The sequence below is a fragment of the Tachyglossus aculeatus genome, chromosome X2, assembly GCF_015852505.1.
Source record: "Tachyglossus aculeatus isolate mTacAcu1 chromosome X2, mTacAcu1.pri, whole genome shotgun sequence".
NCBI classification, from domain to species: domain Eukaryota; kingdom Metazoa; phylum Chordata; class Mammalia; order Monotremata; family Tachyglossidae; genus Tachyglossus; species Tachyglossus aculeatus.
Window position 1 is genome coordinate 23,215,131 of NC_052100.1, and position 21,972 is coordinate 23,237,102.

The 21,972-nt window shown below is 46.7% G+C and overlaps 1 protein-coding gene across 2 annotated transcripts; it reads right to left on the reverse strand.

Moving 5' to 3' along the window:
• Window positions 1–65: 65 nt before the first annotated feature.
• EXOC3 (exocyst complex component 3) lies at window positions 66–21,097 on the reverse strand. Of its 2 annotated transcripts, none has more exons than XM_038770847.1 (13): window positions 20,912–21,097; window positions 15,604–15,784; window positions 13,662–13,881; window positions 12,127–12,808; window positions 10,377–10,494; window positions 9,876–10,001; window positions 8,544–8,644; window positions 6,808–6,918; window positions 6,573–6,723; window positions 3,939–4,061; window positions 2,243–2,404; window positions 1,620–1,747; window positions 66–558 (listed from the first exon to the last, which is right to left on the reverse strand). In XM_038770847.1, exons 2-13 carry the CDS (start codon window positions 15,745–15,747, stop codon window positions 390–392), a joined length of 2,235 nt encoding a protein of 744 aa, XP_038626775.1. In that variant the 5' UTR covers window positions 15,748–15,784; window positions 20,912–21,097; the 3' UTR covers window positions 66–389. The 2 variants fall into 2 exon arrangements, with proteins under 2 accessions (XP_038626775.1, XP_038626776.1); XM_038770848.1 differs by lacking the exon at window positions 20,912–21,097 and adding an exon at window positions 20,493–20,766.
• Window positions 21,098–21,972: the final 875 nt, after the last annotated feature.

The following is a 21,972-nucleotide window of genomic DNA, read 5'->3' on the forward strand; positions in this document are numbered from 1 at the left end:
AGAGGTTTCCGTTTGTTTACATTCGGTGAAAAGAAGATGAAGAAAATGGAATTTCCATTTACCTATAAATTGCTTTTCTGATCATTTTATTCAACATTAAATGACAAAGTGCACAATGGACCATTTGGTATCCTGAACAGCCTTACATCAAATACAACACCCACAAGTAAATATGAGAAAATGCAACTGCCGTTTGGGCAGCACATGGTCTTCCACCAGCCATCAGAATCTCTCAGTTCTTCACATGGCTGGGCTCTCCATGGTGGAAGACCAGCCTGATCAGTTTCTATCCCAGAACACTCAATTCAAGGAACCTTATTTGAAAGGTATGAGACAGTGACATTCCATGAGCCAGAGTTACTTATGTGTAATGCAGTGGGACCCCATAGTTACTTCAGAAGTTTGGCGGTAAGGGAAGGAACTGAAATGTCTTTAAAAATGGGCACATAATTGGGATTTGGCTGGCTTGGGCCTTGATCCAGTGTCTCAATGATGGTCTGCTTCATATCTCTGCTGGCATCTCCTCTCACTGTCAGCAAAGCTGCAATGTGATCGTCCCTGTTGGTGACAGAGGAAATAAAAAAGCATTAACTGCTCAAGTTGTCAATGAGAAAAGAGAAAGGAGTTAGCAAGCTCCGCCTTTTGGCTTAGACCTCAGTTTGTTCATTTTTCTATATGCTGAAGGGGAACTTGTGTTCTCATGACCACTTGGTTTAACAAAGCTGATGAATGCCCCCCATGCCTGCAAGATATTGGGTACTAAATCCCACTAGTGATTGGTGGAAGGCAAGGCTTACGATCCCTGGGATAAGGGTGTAGGGTGAGAGGGCGAGATAGGAGGAGAGTGGTTGGTTTTCCAGTTGGGTCTTGGCCATGTCAACCTTATTTATTTTTATTTTATTTTACGGTATTTGTCAAGTTCTTACAGTGGTGGGCACTGGGGTAGATACAAACTACTTAGGATAGACATAGTTCATGTCCCACATGGGGCTCAGTCTGAAACCCCATTTTAGAGATGAGGTAGCTGAGGCACAGAGAAATTAAGTGACTGCCCAAGGCCTCAGAGCAGACAAGTTGCAGAGCTGGTATTAGAACCCAGGCCCATGCTCTAGATATATCTGGGTTTTAGGAGGTTTTTCTTTGTGGGGAGGGTAAGGGGCACAGAGAACTGTGTACAGTGTTCTACACACAGATGTCTCTGGCCCATCACACTTTTACACAAGCTCAATGCCCAGCCCTTGTTACAGACTTCGCTTAGTGGAGTATTTATTTATATTAATGTCTGTCTCTCCCTCTACACTGTAAGCTCGTTGTGGGCAGGGAATGTGTCTTTATTTTTACATTGTACTCTCCCAAGTGTTTAGTACAGTGCTCTGGACACAGTAAGTGCTCAGTAAATACAACTGAATAATACAATGAGTGGAAGCAGAGCCACCAACTCTGGGGAGTAAGAGGGATAATTCTCCTACCCACAACCCACAGCTGAGTTTTGACCAGGACAAATTTGTTTTTCCAGAGAAAGGCAGGGATGTGACCTTACTCTTAGAAGGAACAAACTGGGAGAAATCTGGGGTATGGGGCTTATAAATTCAAGTCAAAACAAGAAAACAAGACAATACCTGATATCTGGGTATTTACTGACGAGAGTAGAGACTTCAAGATAAAGCAGGGATGGATCAGTCAGTTTAATTACTTCTGCAATAGCTACAATGGTATCGCAGTGCCCATCTGTGTCCTCACCAAATCCCTACAAAATTCAGTGCATTAGCATATGTAAAGAACCTCTCACAAACTCATTATTTTACATTACACAAAAAGACCAAAACCAAAACCATGGCTAATTGTGTTTCACATTTTTAAAAACAACCCTTGCCCAGCGATCCTAGGTCGAGTCTTACATAGCAGAGCCCTGTACTTCTGTGCTCAGGATCTTTAATCCTTTCTCTTCTTGGATACTCCTTCAAAATCAGTTTCCTTTCTCTTTTTTTTTTTTTTAAACTTAATAAACAAACACTTGCCAACTGGATCTGGAAGAAAGGCCTGCTTATGGTTCTCCAATTTCTGCCCAGTTTAGTCATGGCCTTGGGGTGGAATCACTTCAATAAGCAACTTTTGGGCCCAGCCAGATGGCCAATCTCAATTGGGCTAAGGACTAGTGACAAGCTAAAAGCAAGCCCCTTAGACAGAAGACTCAATTTCTCCATTGCTTGTTCATTCACAATGTCAAACAACATACACTCACCGAGGCAAGCTTTCGAAATAAGAACCTGAACTGTTCTGCTTCTTTAATCATCCTTTCGGCTCCCTCCTTCCGCTCCTCTGCGTTCCTGAATGATATTCGTTTCTGCATGATGGCTTGGATGTATTCCACCACCACTCGGCGGTGGGCCTCAACCGTCATTTTCTGAGAGAAATGAACACATATGAATGATACTGAACTCTCCTAAACACTTAGTACAGTGCTCTGCACCCAGTAAGTGTTCAATAAATGCCACTGCTGGATTGAGCTGGTCAGAATGTAACAGTAATAATGAGAATAATAATAATAATTGTGGCACTTGTTAAGCGCTTTGTGCCAAGCATTGTACCAAGCACTGAGCTAGATACAAGATAATCAGGTTGGAAACAGTCCCTATCCCACATGGGGGCCATACACAATAAGTCTCAATTTTTTTCTCTCTAACTTTAATTAACTCTAAATTTTGACAGGACCAGAAAGAAGGTTTAGGCTGGTAAGAAAAAAATTAAATGAAACAAACAAAAAACAACCCAAGCCCTGGGCTTCTTCATCTAAATTAATATTTGGAGTTGAAGTGCTAGTTGTTTTTTGTTGGAAACTGCCTAGCCTTTCCACTACTTTTCCCATGGCTGGATCTATCAGAGAGTAGGTGGGAAAATAAAAGATGAAGCAGTGCTCTGCACACAGTAGGCATCTAATTCAGTATTCTGCATACAACAGGCTCTCAGAACAGTGCTCTGAAAATAACAGGCCTCACAAAAGGTCAAATCTAGGGGTATTCATTGAATGCCCACTGAATGAAAAGACTTGTACAGAGATGCAGCGTGGCTTAGTGGCAAGAGCAAGGGCTTGGGAGTCAGAGGTCATGGGTTCTAATCCTGGCTCCGCCACAATCAGCTGTGTGACTTTGGGCAAGTCACTTAACTTCTCTGTGCCTCAGTTACCTCATCTGTAAAATGAGGATTAAGACTGTGAGCCCTACGTGGGACAACCTGATTACCTTGTATTCACCCCAGTGTTTAGAACAGTGCCTGGTACATAGTAAGCACTTAAGTACCACCATCATCATCATTATTATTATTATTATACACCTGGGACACTGTGGATGACGGTATTATGACCATAATGGGAAAGATAGGAGGAACAGGTTTGGGGAAAAAAGACAGTGATGATATTATTCTTAATTTATTTAAGTGCTTACTATGTGCCAAGCACTGTATTAAGTGCTGGGGTAGATGTAAGATAATCAGGCAGGACACAGTCCCTGTCCCATATGGGGCTCATGGTCCCAGAGCTTAACAAATACCATCATTATTATTATTTAATCCCCATTTTACAGATGAGGGAATTGAGGCACAGAGCAGATAAGTGATTTGCCCAAGGACTATTTGGATCTTTTGGGTTGGAGGAGCTAGTGGGACAGCAGTGTGGAGATGTCCTGGAGGCAAGGGGTATGTGAGACTGCACAGCAGGTGAGTGGGCTGGGGCCAGGAGTCAGGACACAATTCCTGATACAATTTCTTAGACTAGTCCCGCCCCTGGGAGGCAAAGGAGGGTATGGCCCATAGGGGAGGTGGGAGCAATCCCTCAGCCAAGTCTGAGGAAACCCTGCTGATTCAGGCCATCAGCTGCTTTGGGGCAGGGGATTGGGCCAGATGACCTCCAGAGTCCTTCCAATTCTAAGACTCTATGTTCTCACCTTTTTGTAGGGTTTGGTGATCCTAGCGAAGTCATTGAAATAATCCTCCACTGTGACACAGATGGTGTCCACTGCATTGGATCCTGCCAGCCATTTCTTGGTCATCAGCTCGCTGAGATGGGGCTACAAGACATTTAAGATGATTGCTCTACTGGCAATTCCCCCAGGTTACGCCAGCTTTAACATGCGTCAGTTAATGAACGCACATCCTGGAGTTCCAAGATCTGCCTTGGAGGGACAGCAGCAAGTGAAAGAAAGATGTATGGCACAACCCCTATTACCGATGCAGACGTTTGAAGGTTACTATAGGAAATACAATGGAATCTCTAACGTTAGTCTCCCCAAATAGAGCATTTGTTTCTCCAACTGAGGGGCCTTTGCAGTCTGGTTAGTCATGGCCCATTTTAACTTCACAGATATAATCAGAAAAGCTAGATTGCTTAGGGGACAATTTTAATGATCCAACTTTGATCAAAAAGGTGATAATTACCAAAATTTAAAATTTATCAGTGAGACCGTCTGAGAAATTACTATTTTTGTTTGGCTCTCTCCAGTCAAAATGTAAAATTCATTCTACAATTCAGCATATATAAGATAATAAAGGTCGCCACCATGACCAATCTTAGCATTTCCAAATGCTAAATTAAACAATCAGTATTTCCCGAATCCAAGGCCAACAAGCGATGGCCCTCAAAGACTGAGCAGTCTCTCATGGGTACTGCCTGGGGAAAGTGCCACCAGGTGTCAGCTTCCCAGATCTAGACCTCAACCAGGTATACCTCGACCTCTTGAAAATCCAAATTCAAACAACCCCCCTGCCCAAAATGGATAAACCTCTCAAGTTTTAATGATTTTACATCAGCCCAAAGCAAGAGTATATAAACAGTACCGGCAGTTGTCTACGAATGGCACGCAAACAATGATGATGACAGTGAAATAGAAAACCGACTCCCTATTTACTCACAGAGAACAAACACTCTATCAGTCAACCGATGGTATCACTTCAGCACCTTCTAAGTGCTAGGCTAGCTTCCCCACTGAACACTCCAAACCACGCAGGTGCTGTTACCATGCATGGCATTGCTCCTGCAGAGTAACTAAAAGCAGCAACAGACAGCAACAGTCCATCGCTGTCAGGGAAGTCAGGAAGAAGAGGCCTGTCCAGGGCCCTCCAATAGGCCGGAAGGGTGAACTTGATTCGCATCACTCTGAGCTAGGGAATTCTTGCCCTATTCCTTCAGGGTGGGGGTTTCTGTCCCCGATATGAGCTGGAGGGAGGGGATTCTCCAGCCACCTTGGAGGTTCCTGTGGGCTCAACAGTTCTCAAGACATGTGAGGAAAAGGAGGGGGGAAGGAGGCAGGAGTTGGAGTCCCACCCACTCCTCCGTCCCTCCCCTCCCTGTCTCTCATCCCAAGGGCCTCCTCTTCCCAGGACCAAACAGTTGGACAGAACTTGGCCCATAGCAAACACTTCATATACATTATCATTAGCATACCTTTTCCCTGTGGAATACACGTTTCTTGGGAAGGGGAATGAACAACTGAACAAATAACTCTGTACTTAGGAATCAACATAGCTAGTCTCACTTGCTCTTAATTCTGGGCCACAGGCTTCATTTAAGTAGCCGGCACACTGTTTTTAGAAGAATACTGGCCTGGAAATCAGATGGGTTCTAATCTGGCTCAGCCACTTGCCTGGTGTGTGACTTGGGCAAACCACTTCACTTCTCTGTGCCTCAATTACCTTATCTGTAAAATGGGGATTAAGACTGCGGGCGCCATGTGGGATGTGGACTGTGTCCAACCTGAATAGCTTGTATCTACCCCAGCACTTAGTACAATGCCCAGCACAAAGTAAAATGTTTAACAAAAACCATAAAACGAAAGAACCAAAAAAAAACCCACCACCTCTGGCCCCAGTTAGATCATTAGGGTCCTAACCTTGGTTCATTCCCCAGTCTCTCCTGGAGTTCCCCAACCCAATGTATACAGAAAGGGCTTCACCAACCAGCCCCACCAGCTGGATGAGACCAAGGACAATCTGGAAGGTCCCAGGGCCAGTAGTTTCTTTCCGGTTGCCTTAGTTGCCATACACCCGGCCCAGCTAAGCTACCAATCCAACCCTGGAGCTGGCCCAGGGACTCACCCATGAGCTTTGGGCTCAGTGGGCAGCCCTGCCAGTTCTGTCAGTAAAATATCAAACCTCCTGAGATCTGGATAATATTTTTTGAAGTCAGAAGCCCACAGGGGGCCGAGAGAGTTGGGCATGGGTAGAGGTGTTTCTTCACCCCTTTCCCTTTCTCGCCTTCTTTCCTTTCCCTGCCTAGAGCAATGCCCAGACCAAAACTCTAGCCATTTGAGGCCTGCTAGGGAAACTGCCTAAGCCATCACACTAAGCTGCAGGAACCAAGCACCTTCCTTTGTCCATGCTCAAGAAATGTGTATTCCCCAGAAACAATGACATCGAGTTATTACAATTTTAACTGGCTTGTGAGTGAACCTCTCAAGCCTTAGGCTCTAAACGTTTAACAAATAGAACAGGGGCAATCCATCCTAATAAATCAACTGAGCAGGACAGACAGGATTGCAGTTTTGACGTAAGCATCACAAAAGAGTTTGAGTTAAAGTTCCAACCTCTAAATCTAAGAAAACTTCATCTAGCAGACTACAGCACCCGTCCTTTGCAATGGAATCTAAAATCACGTCCATGTTCAGATGGGTCATTGGCAATCTCTCTTCCGCTTCGTTTTTCAAATACTTCCTTTTCAGACTGACTATTGACTCTCTGCAACATAAGATGAAAAATTTCAAGATCCAGTTAAACACAAACTTGTTCCCTGCTCACAGCCCTTAACACAGCGACACTTACTTAAAGGTCTGGCAATTGTTGATGATGGCTATCATATACTGAACATAGCAATGTGGATATTGCCGATTCCTCAGATGCTCTTCTTTGTATGTCTGTGCTTCTTCTTTGTATCTAAAAAACATAATCAACCACACTTATTGAGCACTTACTGTGTGAACAGCACTGTACTAAGCACTTGGGAGAGTACACTATAACAATATAACAGGCACATTCCTTGCCCATGGTGAGTTTACAGTCAAGGGGGGAGACAGACAATAATATAAATAAATACATTATGGATATGAACACAAGTGCTCTGGGGCTGGGAGAGGGGATGAATGAAGGGAGCAAGTCGGGGCAACCCTGAAGGGAGTGGAAGAAAAGGAAAAGGGGGCTTAGTCAGGGAACGTCTCTGAGTGGAGGTATGCCTTCAATGGGGCTTTGAACGGGGTGTGGGGCGGGGGAGAATAATTATCAGATGTGAAGGAGGAGGGCATTCCAGGCCCGAGGCAGGACGTGGGAGAGAGGTCAGGTGGATAGAAAGATGAGATTGAGGTACAGTGGGTAGGTTGGCATTTGGGGAGCGGAGTGTGCAGGCTGAGTTGTAGTAGGAGAGTAGCGAGGTGAGATAGGAGGGGGCAAGGTGACCGAGTGCTTTAACGCCAATGGTGAGGAGTTTCTGTTCAACATGGAGGTGGATGGGCAACCACTGGAGTTTTTTTTGAAGGAGTGGGGAAACATGGACTTAACGTTTTTGTAGAAAAATGGTCCAGGCACCAGAGTGAAGTATGGACTGGAGTGGGGAAGGACAGGAGGCAGGGAGGTCAGCAAGGAGTCAGATAGGGTAATCAAGGCGGGATAGGATAAGTGCCTGGATTAACCTGGTGGCAGTCTGGATGCAAAGGAAAGGGTGAATTTTAGCAATGTTAACCAATAATCCCAACAAAAGCCTAAAACACGACCACAGAGCCTTAAATACCTTATTCTGCTTTAGCAAAGGAGTTAATCTTATTATTGATTAGAAGGCCATTTTTCCTCATACACAGAGCCCTCAGGTAATTTGACAAGTGATTCCTGCCACTCCGGTAGTAGCTGGGTATGGTTTTCATTTCTTAACAAGTCAATGATGTAGACATTTTGGACAGTGTAACAGGTAATCCAGCTCCCAGGCCCGTGCTCTATCCACTAGACCACACTGCTCTTCCAAGGACTCTTTAGTTTTTCATAGACCTTTCTATTCCCCTTGCTTCTGATTCTTGTTTTCTAAGTGCTCTTGTTCCCTGTCTTCAATTTATTCATCTTTATTAAGTGTCTGTCCTCCACTACTGAGATTTTCAGCCTTTTGAGGGAAAGGGCTCAGGTCTGAATTCACTTACCATGTACCCATCCAAGCGCTTGATATGGTGCTTGGCCCAAAGCAGGTGCTCAATAACTACTACCACTGCTTCAACTGCATAAGTCTTCAGAGGACCTCAGACAAAAATCCCTGCTTTTGATAGGTGTGGGGAGTACAGGCTGGGAAGAGGAGGGAGACGATCAGTTTAAAGTTGTGACTAGCACAAGAGCTCAGAGGATGAAGAAAAGAAGTGCTCTAAGGGCCTACCTCTTCTTCATTCTCTCTTTCCAAATATTCCCAGGAAAAAGTGAATTAAACTAACCCTGACAGTGGACTCCTGATTTTATTTAAAACCAAGTGAAAATGACTAACCCAGCCAGCAAAGCATGGCATAAACAGCACTCGGGATATAAATACTTACCTACTCAAGAATGAACTCATTTGCTGAAGGCATAGAAGCAGTACCTGCGTTTTCAAATCTTCACTTATCTGGGCAGCCACTTGAAGATTTTGCTCAAACATCTAAAACCAGAGAGTTTCATTATGGGTTGAGGCACTGACTCTCAATTTACAGAACAGACAGTAAGCCCATTTCATCAGTCATGCAATCCTATTTATTGAGTGTTTACTATGTGCAGAGCATTGTACTAAGTGCTTGGCAGAGGAAAATATAACAATATGACAGACACATTCCCAGCTCACAACATCATGCCCTCTCTTGGGGGAGAAATCACTGAAAACAACCAGGGAGGTGACTGCCACTTCTCTGGAGGTCTGTGAAAGGGCTGGGAAGGCCCGAGAATGGCAGAGTTTTTGCCAGAGATGCTCTCTGGACAACCCCATAAGTCGAAGGCTGAGGACATGACACCTTCTTTGGGGACCCCCGGTAATAATAATAACTGGCATCTGTTAAGCGCTTACTTTGTGCTAAGCACTGTACTGGGGTAGATACAAGATAATTGGGTTGGACACAGTCCCTGTCCAACACAGGGCTCACAGTCTTAACCCCCATTTTACAGATGAGGTAACTGAGGCAAAGAGAAGGGAAGTGACTTGCCCGAGGTCACACAGCAGACAAGTGGCGGAGCTGGGATTAGAACCCAGGTTCTTTGGATTCCCAAGGCTGTGCTCTTTCTACTAGGCTATGATATTAACGTCACAGAGAAGCAGAACCTACAGAATAAACTGCTGTGGCATTGCAGTGAGTTCCCTTGATCCAATTTCACAAATCAGACACCATACACGCACACGGTTCCTTGCACTGCAATGTATTTGCATCGTTATGCCTACCCTGTTGGGTCCTGAGAATGCTCTCCTTCCCTTCACAAACGTCCCCCCTTCCAGCAGGCTTCACTTTCTGCCACCACGTAATAGAGGCTTCACTGCCCCAGTCAGAAGATATTGTGGGACATTTGAGTCACACCCAGCCCAGCCTGTTCTGGCTGATTATGCCTTGCAGGCCAGTTGGGGCCAGGGTTGGGCTGATAAGAGGATCAAATCAGAGTGAAAATAGACCCGGAGAGATTCAGCTGTAGGTGTATGTGTGTGTGTAAGCGAGCGTGCACACGTGTGTGAAACTGTGTATGTCTGTGCCCGTGCCACACCTCCTAAACGCTCTCCCTGGTCCTGACTCGCAAGCTGTGCTTACTCAGAAACTGCTGTACATGCACATGACCTTCCAACAGCCAAACCCCACTCCAAAGATCCGCACTGACCTAGTAGACTGTCTGAAAAGAAGGTGAAGCCCATGTACCTGGAAAACAATAGCTGGAAGTGTGGTTTGATAGTAGCCATCTTGATCTGCTTCTGGCTCAGTTTCTTTAACCCAGTCTTTCTTATCCGTCTCCAGAGCTTTCCGCAGCCAGCCGATGATGTTCGACTGAAGGACAATGACAGCGTTTTCAGGTTAAAGTGGCTGGCAAATGCATTCAATCTTGGGCCTAAACGTTACAATTAAACAGAACAGCTACCCTTCGTTGGCATTTTTCCCCCTTCCAACCCACTGCTCCAGGTTCCCCCACAGGGAAATACCCTTTCTCTTCAGTGTCTCAATCCTCCTGTGTAGGTTCCACAAGAACTCAGTGTTCTACTCAGCATACTACAATGGCTCAGATACTGGTATCGCGATCCAAAATGCTTCAGCAAGTGTGGAAGTGAGGTGGAAAGGTGAAACGCCCAGATTTAGAAACCGAAGACGTTAGCACACAGGCCTCCTTTTTGTCGGTCCCGGGCTGCACCTCTAGTGCTTACTTACAGTCAGCGTTGACGTGTATGTGTTGAGTAGTTCCGAGATCACATCTTGTGAGATGAATGGCTGCAGGTCGTTTATATCCACTTCCGGAGCTAGTTCTGAATTTCCCATCATCTCTTCACTAAATTGAAAAGCCCAGAATGAGAAAGACAAATTACAATTGAAAGTAAACAGGCCAGAAAGCATCCAAGAGAAATTAGAAGTTAAGCAATGCCCAAGGTCACACAGCAGACAAGTGGCAGAAGCGGGATTAGAACCCAGGCCATTTTGACTCCCAGGCCCGCCACTATGCCATGTTGCTTCTCGACTGGAAGTCTGCCACTGAATCAAAACTATGATGATACCTCATTAAGTGGAGCTTTTAATTCATTGGTGCTCCATTTTAAAGAGGAGTCAGTGACACAGTTGAGCAAACTCAATCAAAGCCTGATGAACTAGTAGTGAGTCAGAGAAGGGAGGAAGAGCTGAGCTGTTCAGGGGTCTTAAGTATATTAAAGAAACACAGGAAGTCCTCGTTCCTGAAAAGCAAAAGAATTATTTTAATTATCTGCTAATTCTAGATATTGGGGAAATTCAGTTGTTAGATGATGGTTTTGAAACAAGAAATTCATCTCAGATGGGGGAGAAAACTTTGACTGCTGGAGTTCAAGACAAATGATCATCCAAATCCACCCAGCTCTTCCACAATCCATAACTGCACTCTGCATCCCGGGCAGAATGTGATTATCACGTCAGAAGAAGCGGCTGTGGGCATGAGCACCATCTGTGTGCTAGAGTGGGTGTCTTCCTTACTGTGGAGTTCCTCAGGAACATAACCCTCGTTTCATAGAAGAACCCAGGGTAAACACTGCCCGGAGCTAAAACAAGTGTTCTCCAATGTTATAATCACTGAATAAATGTTATCAAGAACAAACCCTTCTTGTGTAACAAGAATGCATACAATTTCGCAGCAGGTGCCCAAATTCAAACACATGTAAACTTTCTATTCAGATCTGTTTGAAAATAATGCTTTTCTGAGTATGTCAGTAATCATTTACCGTGACATCACGTACAAAAATACAGCATAGCTACCTCTAAAGCAGAGGCAGGAAAAATGTGGGAGCACTACTGAACAATAAAACACCTATTTATTATAATATAAGGCATTCCCATTCATTTTATTATAAGGTATGCTCATCATGCTTACTTTATTTGGGCCAAGGCAACACAAGTACACCCATAATCTCATGCTATACTCTGCAGGCTCAGCATGTGTTTCTGATGCTTTCAACACACTTTCCTACCAGAAGTAAGAGTCCCACTTGAGAAATTCAGCTCAAACCAGAGCGGGTTAAAATAGCTTACTGCACACACAGAAATTGTGTTGGTTGGCCGGAGGGTTCCAAGGCAGTTTGGCAATCTGCAGCCTGGTGGCTACTATAGAGCCGGTGAAGGAGGAAAAGGTGGAAGTGGGAGACTCGGAACTGGGCGGGGGGCAACAGGAAAGTCGCCAGTGGCCACAACATCGGTATCAAGCTGCTGATGCCCTCTTTTTCTCCCTTGCTAATGGGAGAAATGCTAATGCTAAAGAAAACTCCTATTACAGGGTCATTTGTTTTTGAGGGTCCATGAGCCTGGTGATATATTTTAATGACATCAGGTTATTTTACTGCAAGTCTATTTGAAAATTTACTGCAAGTATTTCTTGTTGCCTACTGCGATATGTCATTTAGAGGGACAGTTTTACAAAATTAGAATACATAAAATTAACTACCTTGTATAGGTGTTTAAAATCCAGGTCAAGAGGCTTACAATCTCATTTGCTTCCAGATCTTCTGACGCAAGTTCCTGCATGCGTGAGGACAAAGCCTGATGGTACATAGTTAAGAGCCTTTTGAAAATATCATAGTGAGGGGGAAAACACTGCACCATCAGATTTTTTGCCACAAGTAGGTCGTCAAGGACATATTTCCGTATGATTTCCAGGTGGCGCACAAGCCACATTTTATCCGATTCCCTGGTGTCTGCCTGAGTGCCTTCAATCCTCGTGGTCACAGTTCGATCCAAAATATTGAACATTTTTTCCTTCCACTTTTTGGGCCTTCCGGGAGGTATAAACCCAGTCTGTTTCTTCCGGTCGAGCATGCGCCTGTCAATCTTTTCCTCACGCTCAATAATCCGGACAACAGACACCAGTAAGGTCGGGTCACGGCGTACAGTGACAAGTGACCTCTGCAACACCATCCACAACTGCTTCGCTAACTCCTCTGACAGCTTCTGCATGTCTCCAAAGTAGGTGTGGATGAGAGTCATATCGTGAGTATTCTTGCTGTCCGTTCGATACTGTTCATACATCAGACCATCTCGAGAACACTCCAGGTCCATCAGCTTTCGGTGGGCTTGCAGAAGCTCCCCTTGTTCAATCAGGTCCTGGGTCTCTCTAACGATCTCCGGCACTGCAGAGCATGTGAGGAAAGAGCATTGGTTCACACAATCAATCTTCAGCAGTACTGGCTGAGCGCTTACCGGGTGCAGGACCCTGTACTAAGCGCTTGGGAGAGTGCAGAGGGCATTATCTCGCACTTCTGACCGCAGTGGCAAATCCTGGTCCAAAAGTATCGGAATGTGAGTCCGGCCCGTGGTGACACCCTCCGAGTCAGTTGAGCTGGGGCGACTGCCCCAGCCTCCATCATACAAAGGGCGACGTAAAGACGTCACACGTGTCACACGGTTGCACGTTATCAGCCCCAGGTCACAGTGGGTTAACAAGGCCCTGACTGTTGAAATCTATTTGTCAGTAACTTTGGTGGGATGGGGGGAATGAATACTGTCTTCATAAAGGATCAGATTAGAAAGATTTAGAACTTTGGGTGAACTATGGGGGAAAATGCTGCGTAAAAACAGAGAAATGCAGCAAGAAACCTAAAAACAACAATACTTTTAGCATTTCCTTCAAAATAGCGTGCCTAGTCTAGTTGCACTGCTAATACTAAAAAAAAGTCTTTCTATGCTGAGGATTCAATTCAAAGCCAATGAGAAAAGACTACCGGTAGTTAAATGAACAAACAAAAAAACCCACAAGTGGCAAGATAATATACCGCGTGGAGTAATAAGTAACTGGGAATAAGATTTTCCAATGCCACAGATGGTAAAGTTACTTCCACCAGTGGGTATTGAAATTGAGACAGGTTTAAGCAAGTTTAAAAATACCCAGATACCTACCAGATATTGCTAGATTTCTTTTTTTACTAGATTATAACACAATCACCGACAAATTATATTATACATACACAGTTCACGGCCAATTACCTGAAAAGATGTTTTTAAGGTTTTCTACAGCAGCGGCTAGTTGACTGTGTTGAACTACAGCATCCTTCACATCCTTGAGGTTTTCAATAGTGTTGATACTCTGTCTCCAGTCTTTACTGACATCTGCCAAAGACTGCTGTATGTCCTTTACATCGCTCAATGCATTATGCAGCTGGCTCAAACCAGTCCTCACCCCATCCAATTGTGACTGGATGGCTGCCTAGAAAGAAAAGATGCTTACATCACCCAATGCAAAGCCACAAGTATGTGTTTCACACTATTCTTTTGTTGGCATTGCATTTTCCCATACTGCAGGAACTGGTTTGGAAAAATCCCTGTTTCTACAGAAATGGAATCCTGTGAAACGGTCAATATCTGGAAGGAAAAGAGTTCAATCTTTCAAGAAAGGAGCTTCAATGATTCAAGCAATGTCTTTTTTTTTTCCAGCATGGCACTGATTTCTCAGGCAAAATCTGGCACTATTCATTTTGATGAAAAATTAGATGATCCTAAATAAGCTTTTAATACCAGAATTGCTAGGGCACGGTGGCAGAATGTCATCTGTGGATCTAGCAATCGCCCCATGTACATGGGTTTTGACTCGCGCTCGGCGTGGACGCAAGCCCAGTTCCAACTGGCCGTTTGGCTTGCTGCAGTCTTGCCAGTCGCTGAGCTGAGCCTGGTGCAAAAAATAGAACTGGGACTTCCTGAAGTGCTGACGAGGGAGCAGGAGTCTGCCGCTGTTCTGTGCCGGCAGAGTTGAGTCATTTTGTGAGCATAGCACCAACATGGGGTAAATACGAAGTTGGGAGGAGCCAGAACCAGGCCAATGGGATGGGGTGAACTGGTCCAATGGGGTGGACAGTGGTGCTCAATAATTGTAACTCTGTGCCTCAGTTACCTCACCTGCAAAAAGGGAATTGAAACTGTGAGCCCCGGGTGGAACATGGACTGTGGCCACCCAGCACTTAGTACAGTGCCTGGCATATAGTAAGCACTTAAAAAATACCAATAATAACTGCTACGTTAAGCACTTGCTCTGCACCAACCACGGCACTAAGCCTTGGGGTAGACACAAGATCATCATGTCAGACACAGTCCCTGACCCACATGAGGCGCAGGGCCTAAGTTGGAGGGAGAAGAGGTATTTAATTCCCACTTTACAGATGAGGAAACTGAGGCACTGAGCATTAAGTGACTTACCTAAGGTCCCACGGCAGGCCAGTGATAGAACTGGGATTAGAACTCAGGTCCTCTGACTCCCAGGCCCGTGCTCCTTCCTCTAGGCCACACTGCTTCTTCTTTCACAACACTTCAATCCTGTCAAACTACCTGTAGTCCAGTTGCCTACATCTCAAGGGAATGCTTTTGAGCACCAGAGGATTCGATCCAAGTGCTGTCAAATGACAACATTTTACACGAGAATAGGAATTGGTAGGGCCAAGCCACTCCAGGCTGTGAACTGAAGATTGCCTTAGGAGTCAAATTATTAGTTGCTTTAAAACTTATTTCTCATATAAAACAGAGAAAACCCTTGACTCTGGATGCCATTCAACCGTAGTGGTTTGGAAGGGGAAGGTGGCCCAGCCCCAACAGAGGTCTCTGGCCTTTAGTCACAGTCTGTGCTGAGCCAGGCTCAGCAGGGCTTGTGTTGCTCAACACCGCGAGTCAGCTGGCGGCGGAGGCCGGAGGGTCACAGGGGCTGGTGCACCTCTGGGCCTTGCCGTTTGGACAAGCTGAAAAACTTCCAACCTCTGCCAGAAGGTGCCACGTGGCAAAGCTGGAAATCTCTCGCCTCAGGCGCGCTGCCCGAGTCAGAGCATCGAGTTTGCTGTACTGGAAGAACTGTGAGGTAGACACTAATGTAAATCTGTAAGCACCTGAAATTCGAGTGAGATGGCGGGTAAGGAACCAAACCGATCCGGAGCCTGGAAGTTCGTACCTTGAGCCTGGCCTCCACCGAAGCCTTCTTCCGAGCCTCCCTGCGGCGATACTGTTCCACCTTGTCCAGCTGGTCGGGCCGCTGAAGCATTCCAGCTACCCTCTGGACCGCCGTGGCCACTGCTTCCCTGTCTGTCTCCTCCATAGCTTAGAAGTTTCCTAAAACCCCAAACCTCTCACACCTTTGGCAAAAAATAAACAATTGCCCTTTCAATTGGTGCTTTTCGAAGCAATTACCTACAAAACACTCCAATGCAATTATTCCGCCCTTGGAAAGGACTTTACAAGGAAGGGACTGAAGTCACTCACCATATGTTGAAAAATGCGAGATGGCAAAAACTGTTGTTCCCAGAGGAGAGGGAGGCAAACAAGGCATTCATTACCCCAAGAAGTTGTGCAGGTCAAAAATATTAGGTTCCCACAGGGTCTGGATAAATTCTTGAACAAATTATCTGCCTATCCTAACCCTGCTTTTTCTCACCCTCACTGGGCTCTGGGTCAGGCTGGAGATGTCCCCTGCTCCCAGAGCACTGAGAAGACGAAGCAGGGGTCAGAGATCCGCAACCCCTGGGGCGGTGTGAATCCCACAGGATGGTGTAGTCTTCCCATATGGCTCTGGGCCCAGGGGTCAGAGGATCCTCTGGTCCAAGAGTCCATATTCCGCCAAAAGTCTCAAGAGGTGGGATTAACATCCCATGGGCTCCACTTCCTGGTCACTTTGTGGCTCCAAAGGCAGGATGGGCTAGCTATGGCTGCCTGCCCTAAACAAAAATCCTCAACAATCCATCCCTTCCTCTTCATCCAAACTGCTACCATGCTGATCCCACCTTGATCTTATAGCCCACCCTGACTACTATATCAGCCTCCTTTCTCTCCCCTCTGCAGTCCATTTGTCACTCTGCTGCCCGGATCATTTTTTTAAAAAAAACTTCAGTCCAAGTCTCCCTACTCCTCCAAAAGCTGCAGGAACTGCCTATCCACCTCCACATCAGAAACTTTTTGCCATCAGCGCTCACTGTGGCGGGGAATGTGTCTTATATTGCACTTTCTCAAGTGCTTAATACATTGCTCTGCAGCAATAAGTGCTCAGTAAATATGATTGACTGACTGACTCTAAGGCATTCAATCAGCTCTCTCCCACCTCACAGATCTCTAACTACAACGCAGCTCACATACTTCACTCTTCTAATGCCACTGTAACTCGATCTCATCTGTTTCGCATTGACCCACTGTCCACTTCCTCCCTCTGCACTAGGACTCACTCCCCTCGCATATCCATCAGATCACCATTCTCTATATCTATAAATTTCCTGGTTTTCGGGGCTCCAGAACCAAACTCAGGACAAATGAAAAACTTCTTTATGTGGCTTTTGACAACTAGTGGACGGAGCCTGGGACTCAGGAGATATGGGTTCGAGCCCTGCTCTACCACCTGCCTTCCGTAACTTTGGGCACATTGTTTACCTTCCCTCTGACTCAATTTCCCCTTCTGTAAAACACCCATGCTCCCTCCCTTTTAGACTGTGTCCAACCTCATCTTCTATCCATCCCAGCATTCATTCATTCATTCATTCAATCGTATTTATTGAGCACTTACTGTGTGCAGAGCACTGTACTAAGCACTTGGGAAGTACAAGTTGGCAACATATAGAGATGGTCCCTACCCAACAGCAGGCTCACAGTCTAGAAGGGGGAGACAGACAACAAAACATACAAACAAAATAAAATAAATAGAATAGTAAATATGTACAAGTAAAATAGAGTAATAAATCTGTACAAACACATATACAGGTGCTGTGGGGAGAGGAAGGAGGTAGGGCTGGGGGATGGGGAGGGGGAGAGGAAGGAGGTAGGGGCGGGGGGAATGGGGAGGGGGAGAGAAAGGAGGGGACTCAGTCTGGAAAGGCCTTCTGGAGGAGGTGAGCTCTCAGTAGGGCTTTGAAGGGAGGAAGAGAGCTAGCTTGGTGGACATTGCCAAGATCCGCCCTTTCCTCTCCATCCATACCGCTACCCTGCTCGTTCAAGCGCTCATCCTATCCCGTCTGGACTACTGCATCAGCCTTCTCTCTGATCTCCCATCCTCGTGTCTCTCCCCACTTCAATCCATACTTCATGCTGCTGCCCGGATTGTGTTTGTCCAGAAACGCTCTGGGCATGTTACTCCCCTCCTCAAAAATCTCCAGTGGCTACCAATCAATCTGCACATCAGGCAGAAACTCCTCACCCTGGGCTTCAAGGCTCTCCATCACCTCACCCCCTCCTACCTCACCTCCCTTCTCTCCTTCTACAGCCCAGTCCGCACCCTCCGCTCCTCTGCCGCTAATCTCCTCACCGTACCTCGTTCTCGCCTGTCCCGCCATTGACCCCTGGCCCACATCATCCCCCGGGCCTGGAATGCCCTCCCTCTGCCCATCCGCCAAGCTAGCTCTCTTCCTCCCTTCAAGGCCCTACTGAGAGCTCACCTCCTCCAGGAGGCCTTCCCAGACTGAGCCCCTTCTTTCCTCTCCCCCTTGTCTCCCTCTCCATCCCCCCCATCTTACCTCCTTCCCTTCCCCACAGCACCTGTATATATGTATATATGTTTGTACATATTTATTACTCTATTTATTTATTTTACTTGTACATATCTATTCTATTTATTTTATTTTGTTAGTATGTTTGGTTTTGTTCTCTGTCTCCCCCTTTTAGACTGTGAGCCCACTGTTGGGTAGGGACTGTCTCTATATGTTGCCAACTTGTACTTCCCAAGCGCTTAGTACAGTGCTCTGCACACAGTAAGCGCTCAATAAATACGATTGATTGATTGATTGATTGAGGGCATTCCAGGCCAGGGGGAGGACATGGGCCGGGGGTCGACGGCGGGACAGGCGAGAACGAGGCACAGTGAGGAGGTTAGCGGCAGCAGAGGAGCGGAGGGTGCGGGCTGGGCTGTAGACGGAAAGAAGGGAGGTGAGGTAGGAGGGGGCAAGGTGATGGAGAGCCTTGAAGCCGAGAGTGAGGAGTTTCTGCCTGATGCATAGGTTGATTGGTAGCCACTGGAGATTTTTGAAGAGGGGAGTAATATGCCCAGAGTGTTTCTGCACAAAGATGTTCTGGGCAGCAGCGTGAAGTATAGATTGAAGAGGGGAGAGACAGGAGGATGAGAGATCAGAGAGGAGGCTGATGCAGTAATCCAGTCGGGATAGGATGAGAGATTGAACCAGAAGGGTAGCGGTTTGGATGGAGAGGAAAGGGCGGATCTTGGTGATGTTGCGGAGGTGAGAGCGGCAGTTTTTGGTGACGGATTGGATGTGAGGGGTGAACGAGAGAGTAGTCGAGGATGACACCAAGGTTGCGGGCTTGTGAGATGGGAAGGACGGTAGTGCCGTCAACAGTGATGGGAGCCAGCATTGACCCATTGTCCACATCCTCCCTCTGCACTAGAACTCACTCCCCTCTCATATCCAACAGATCACCATTCTCTACATCTATAAAATCCCGGTTTTCTGGGCTCCAGAACCAAATTCAGGACAAATGAAAAACTTCTTTATGTGGCTTCTGACAACTAGTGGACATCCAGTGATGGGAGCCAGCGCTTTTTGCCAGCACTCAGCACAGTGTTTGGCAAAAAGCAGTGCTTCATACCATCATTATTATTCTAATACCTCAGCCTAAATAATTGCCTACTCTTGCCCTAGGATGTATTCTCCCCCTCTCCCTGGCAACTAAAATATAAATTCCTTGAGTGAAGAGATCGTGTCCACTAACTCTAATGCTCTCTCCCAAATGCTCTCCAACCAGAAAGTGCTCGAGTATTGATTGACAAATTGTGAAGAAGTTTCATCAATCTATGACTGAGTCTGCATTTAAAAATCTATGTCTAGTCTGTTTTGAGACTAGATTATTAGAATCCCTCTAAATAAAACCGCTTTTCTTTTATCTGATCTCCAGATCCAATTTACAGATCATAAAATCATAGATCCCTTCCTTTCACCTCAATCCTGGATTTTGGGCTACCAGTGCAGGCTAGGCTACCAGACAGAACCACTGGCAATTTTCCCAGGTCAAGTGTCCTCAAATATCTGGAGAATGTTTCTAACACACTGAAGAAATGAAGCAGAATCAGTACAATGCATGAGTAGCATTTTTTTTTAAATGGCAGTTTTTTTGGTGCTTACCATGTGCCAGGCACCATACTAAGCGCTGGGACAGATACTACATAATTAGGTTGGACACAGTCCATATCTCACGTGGGGCTCAGTCTTAATCCCCATTTTACAGATGAGGTAACTGAGGCACAGAGAAGCTGTGACTTGCCTGAGGTTACAGCACAGATAGCTGGCAGAGCTGGGATTAGAACCCAGGTCCTCTGACTGCCAGGCCTATGCTCATTCCATTAGGCAATGCTGCTTCTCTCAGTATAGCCTACCAAGCAGTTAAAACTCTCCCTAAAAATAATTCAGCCCTTCAGATACTTTCACGACCAAGGACCGTTTGTTATTTCTCCTCCAATTTATATAACAAGCTAATACTAGAAGCAACAGTATATATTAAGTGCTTATTCTGTGCAGAACGGCGTGCCAAACCCTGGAAAAGTATAGATGGGAATTAGACTGGGCCTGGTTTCCTTTTCATCAATAATTCAAAATACCACTTTTAGGCCTTCGGGCTTTATTAACAATACAAATAATGGAGGTGTTGGCTCTCTGTCCCACAAAGGGCTCACAGTTAAGGGGGAGGGAGAATAGGTATTCAATCCCCACTTTACAAAAGAGGAAGCAGGGCACGGAGAAGGCAGATGACTCGTTCAAGGTCACCCGACAGGCAAGCGACAGTTATGCTTTGGCTCCAAAATAAACGGCTTTCCAAGGGCAGACTGATCGCCTGAGCCTTATCGGTGCCTACTGTTACCTGTAAGGCCGTAGAGCGCATTGCTTCCGGACTTGAAAGTCGCGTTTGGCCAGCAGCCGGGTAGGGTGGTCGGTCTGCCAACGCAGGGCGGATTCTCTGTCAAGTGCCTGGGTAGCTGTCTGTCCCGGCCCTAGGATCTGCCGGCTCCCCGACCCCCTCCGGATCGGACCGAGGCAGTGCTCATTCATTCGATCGTGTTTATTGAGCGCTTACTGCGTGCAAAGCGCCGTCCCGCCTTCCCACCCGAGGCCGGCCGAAGGGCTCAGGCGTGGCGGGGGGGCCCGGTTACGAAAGCCATGCTGCAACCGGGCCCCTTCGCTCGGTCAGGGGCAAAGGGCCGAGGCGCGGCCGGGCCCGGAGGCAGCCCACGGTCTCGGCCGCGCACTCGGCGCTCCGGAATGGGGCGGGCGGGTACCTACGTGGGAGGGCCGGGGCACCCGGCGGCGTCCGAAGGCGGCGGCGGCAGCAGTACTAGACTTCCCCCTCGGGGAAGGTTGGGGGGGCACAGCCACGATCTCGATGCACCGAGGGTCTACCCAGCGGGGGGTCCCCCCACCACTACCACGGCTCCCCTCCCTCAGGCCGCTTCCGCCACCGGAGTCGGACAGCGAACAGTCCCCGGGCCGAGGCCGCGGACTTCCTTCCGCTTCGGCAAGCGGCAGCGAGTCTCGCGAGACTTCGCTCCCCTCGCTGGCCCACCCTAGATCTCTATTTGACAGCGGCCCGATATTACCCTGTCACTCACTCGATCGGATGTACTGAGCGCTGAGCACTGGCCTCAGTGTGGCGTAGTGGGTAGTGCACGGGCCTTGGAGTCAGGTCATGGGTTCGAATCTCAACTCTGTCCCCTGTCAGCTGCGTGACCTTGCGCAGGTCACTTCATTGGGTCTTAGTTACCTCATCTCCAGCGCTTAGAACAGTGTTTGGCACATAGTAACCGCTTAACAAATAATAATGGCATAGTACCAAGCACTATCCTAAGCGCTGGGATAAGCAGCGTGGCTCAGTGGAAAGAGCACGGGCTTTGGAGTCAGGCGTTCAAATCCCTGCTCTGCCTTGTGACTTTGGGTAAGTCACTTAACTTCTCTGGGCCTCAGTTACCTCATCTGTAAAATGGGGATTAAGACTGAGTCCCCCGTGGGACAACCCGGATCACCTTGTAACCTCCCCAGTGCTTAGAACAGTGCTTTGCACATAGTAAGCGCTTAATAAATGCCATCATTATACAAGGTTATCAGGTTGTCCCACTTGGAGCTCACAGTCTCGATTCCCATTTTACAGATGAGGTAATTGAGGCACCATCACTATCCTAGTACACTGCATGGCACATAGTAAGTGCTTAACACATACCATAATTACTACAATATAACTGAAGTGGAAGATACAGTCCTTGCCCATAAGGAATTTAATCTTGTGGCGGGGGGGGTGGGGGGGGCGGGAGCAGAAAGAATAAATTACAGATAAGCACCTTAGTTGAGAT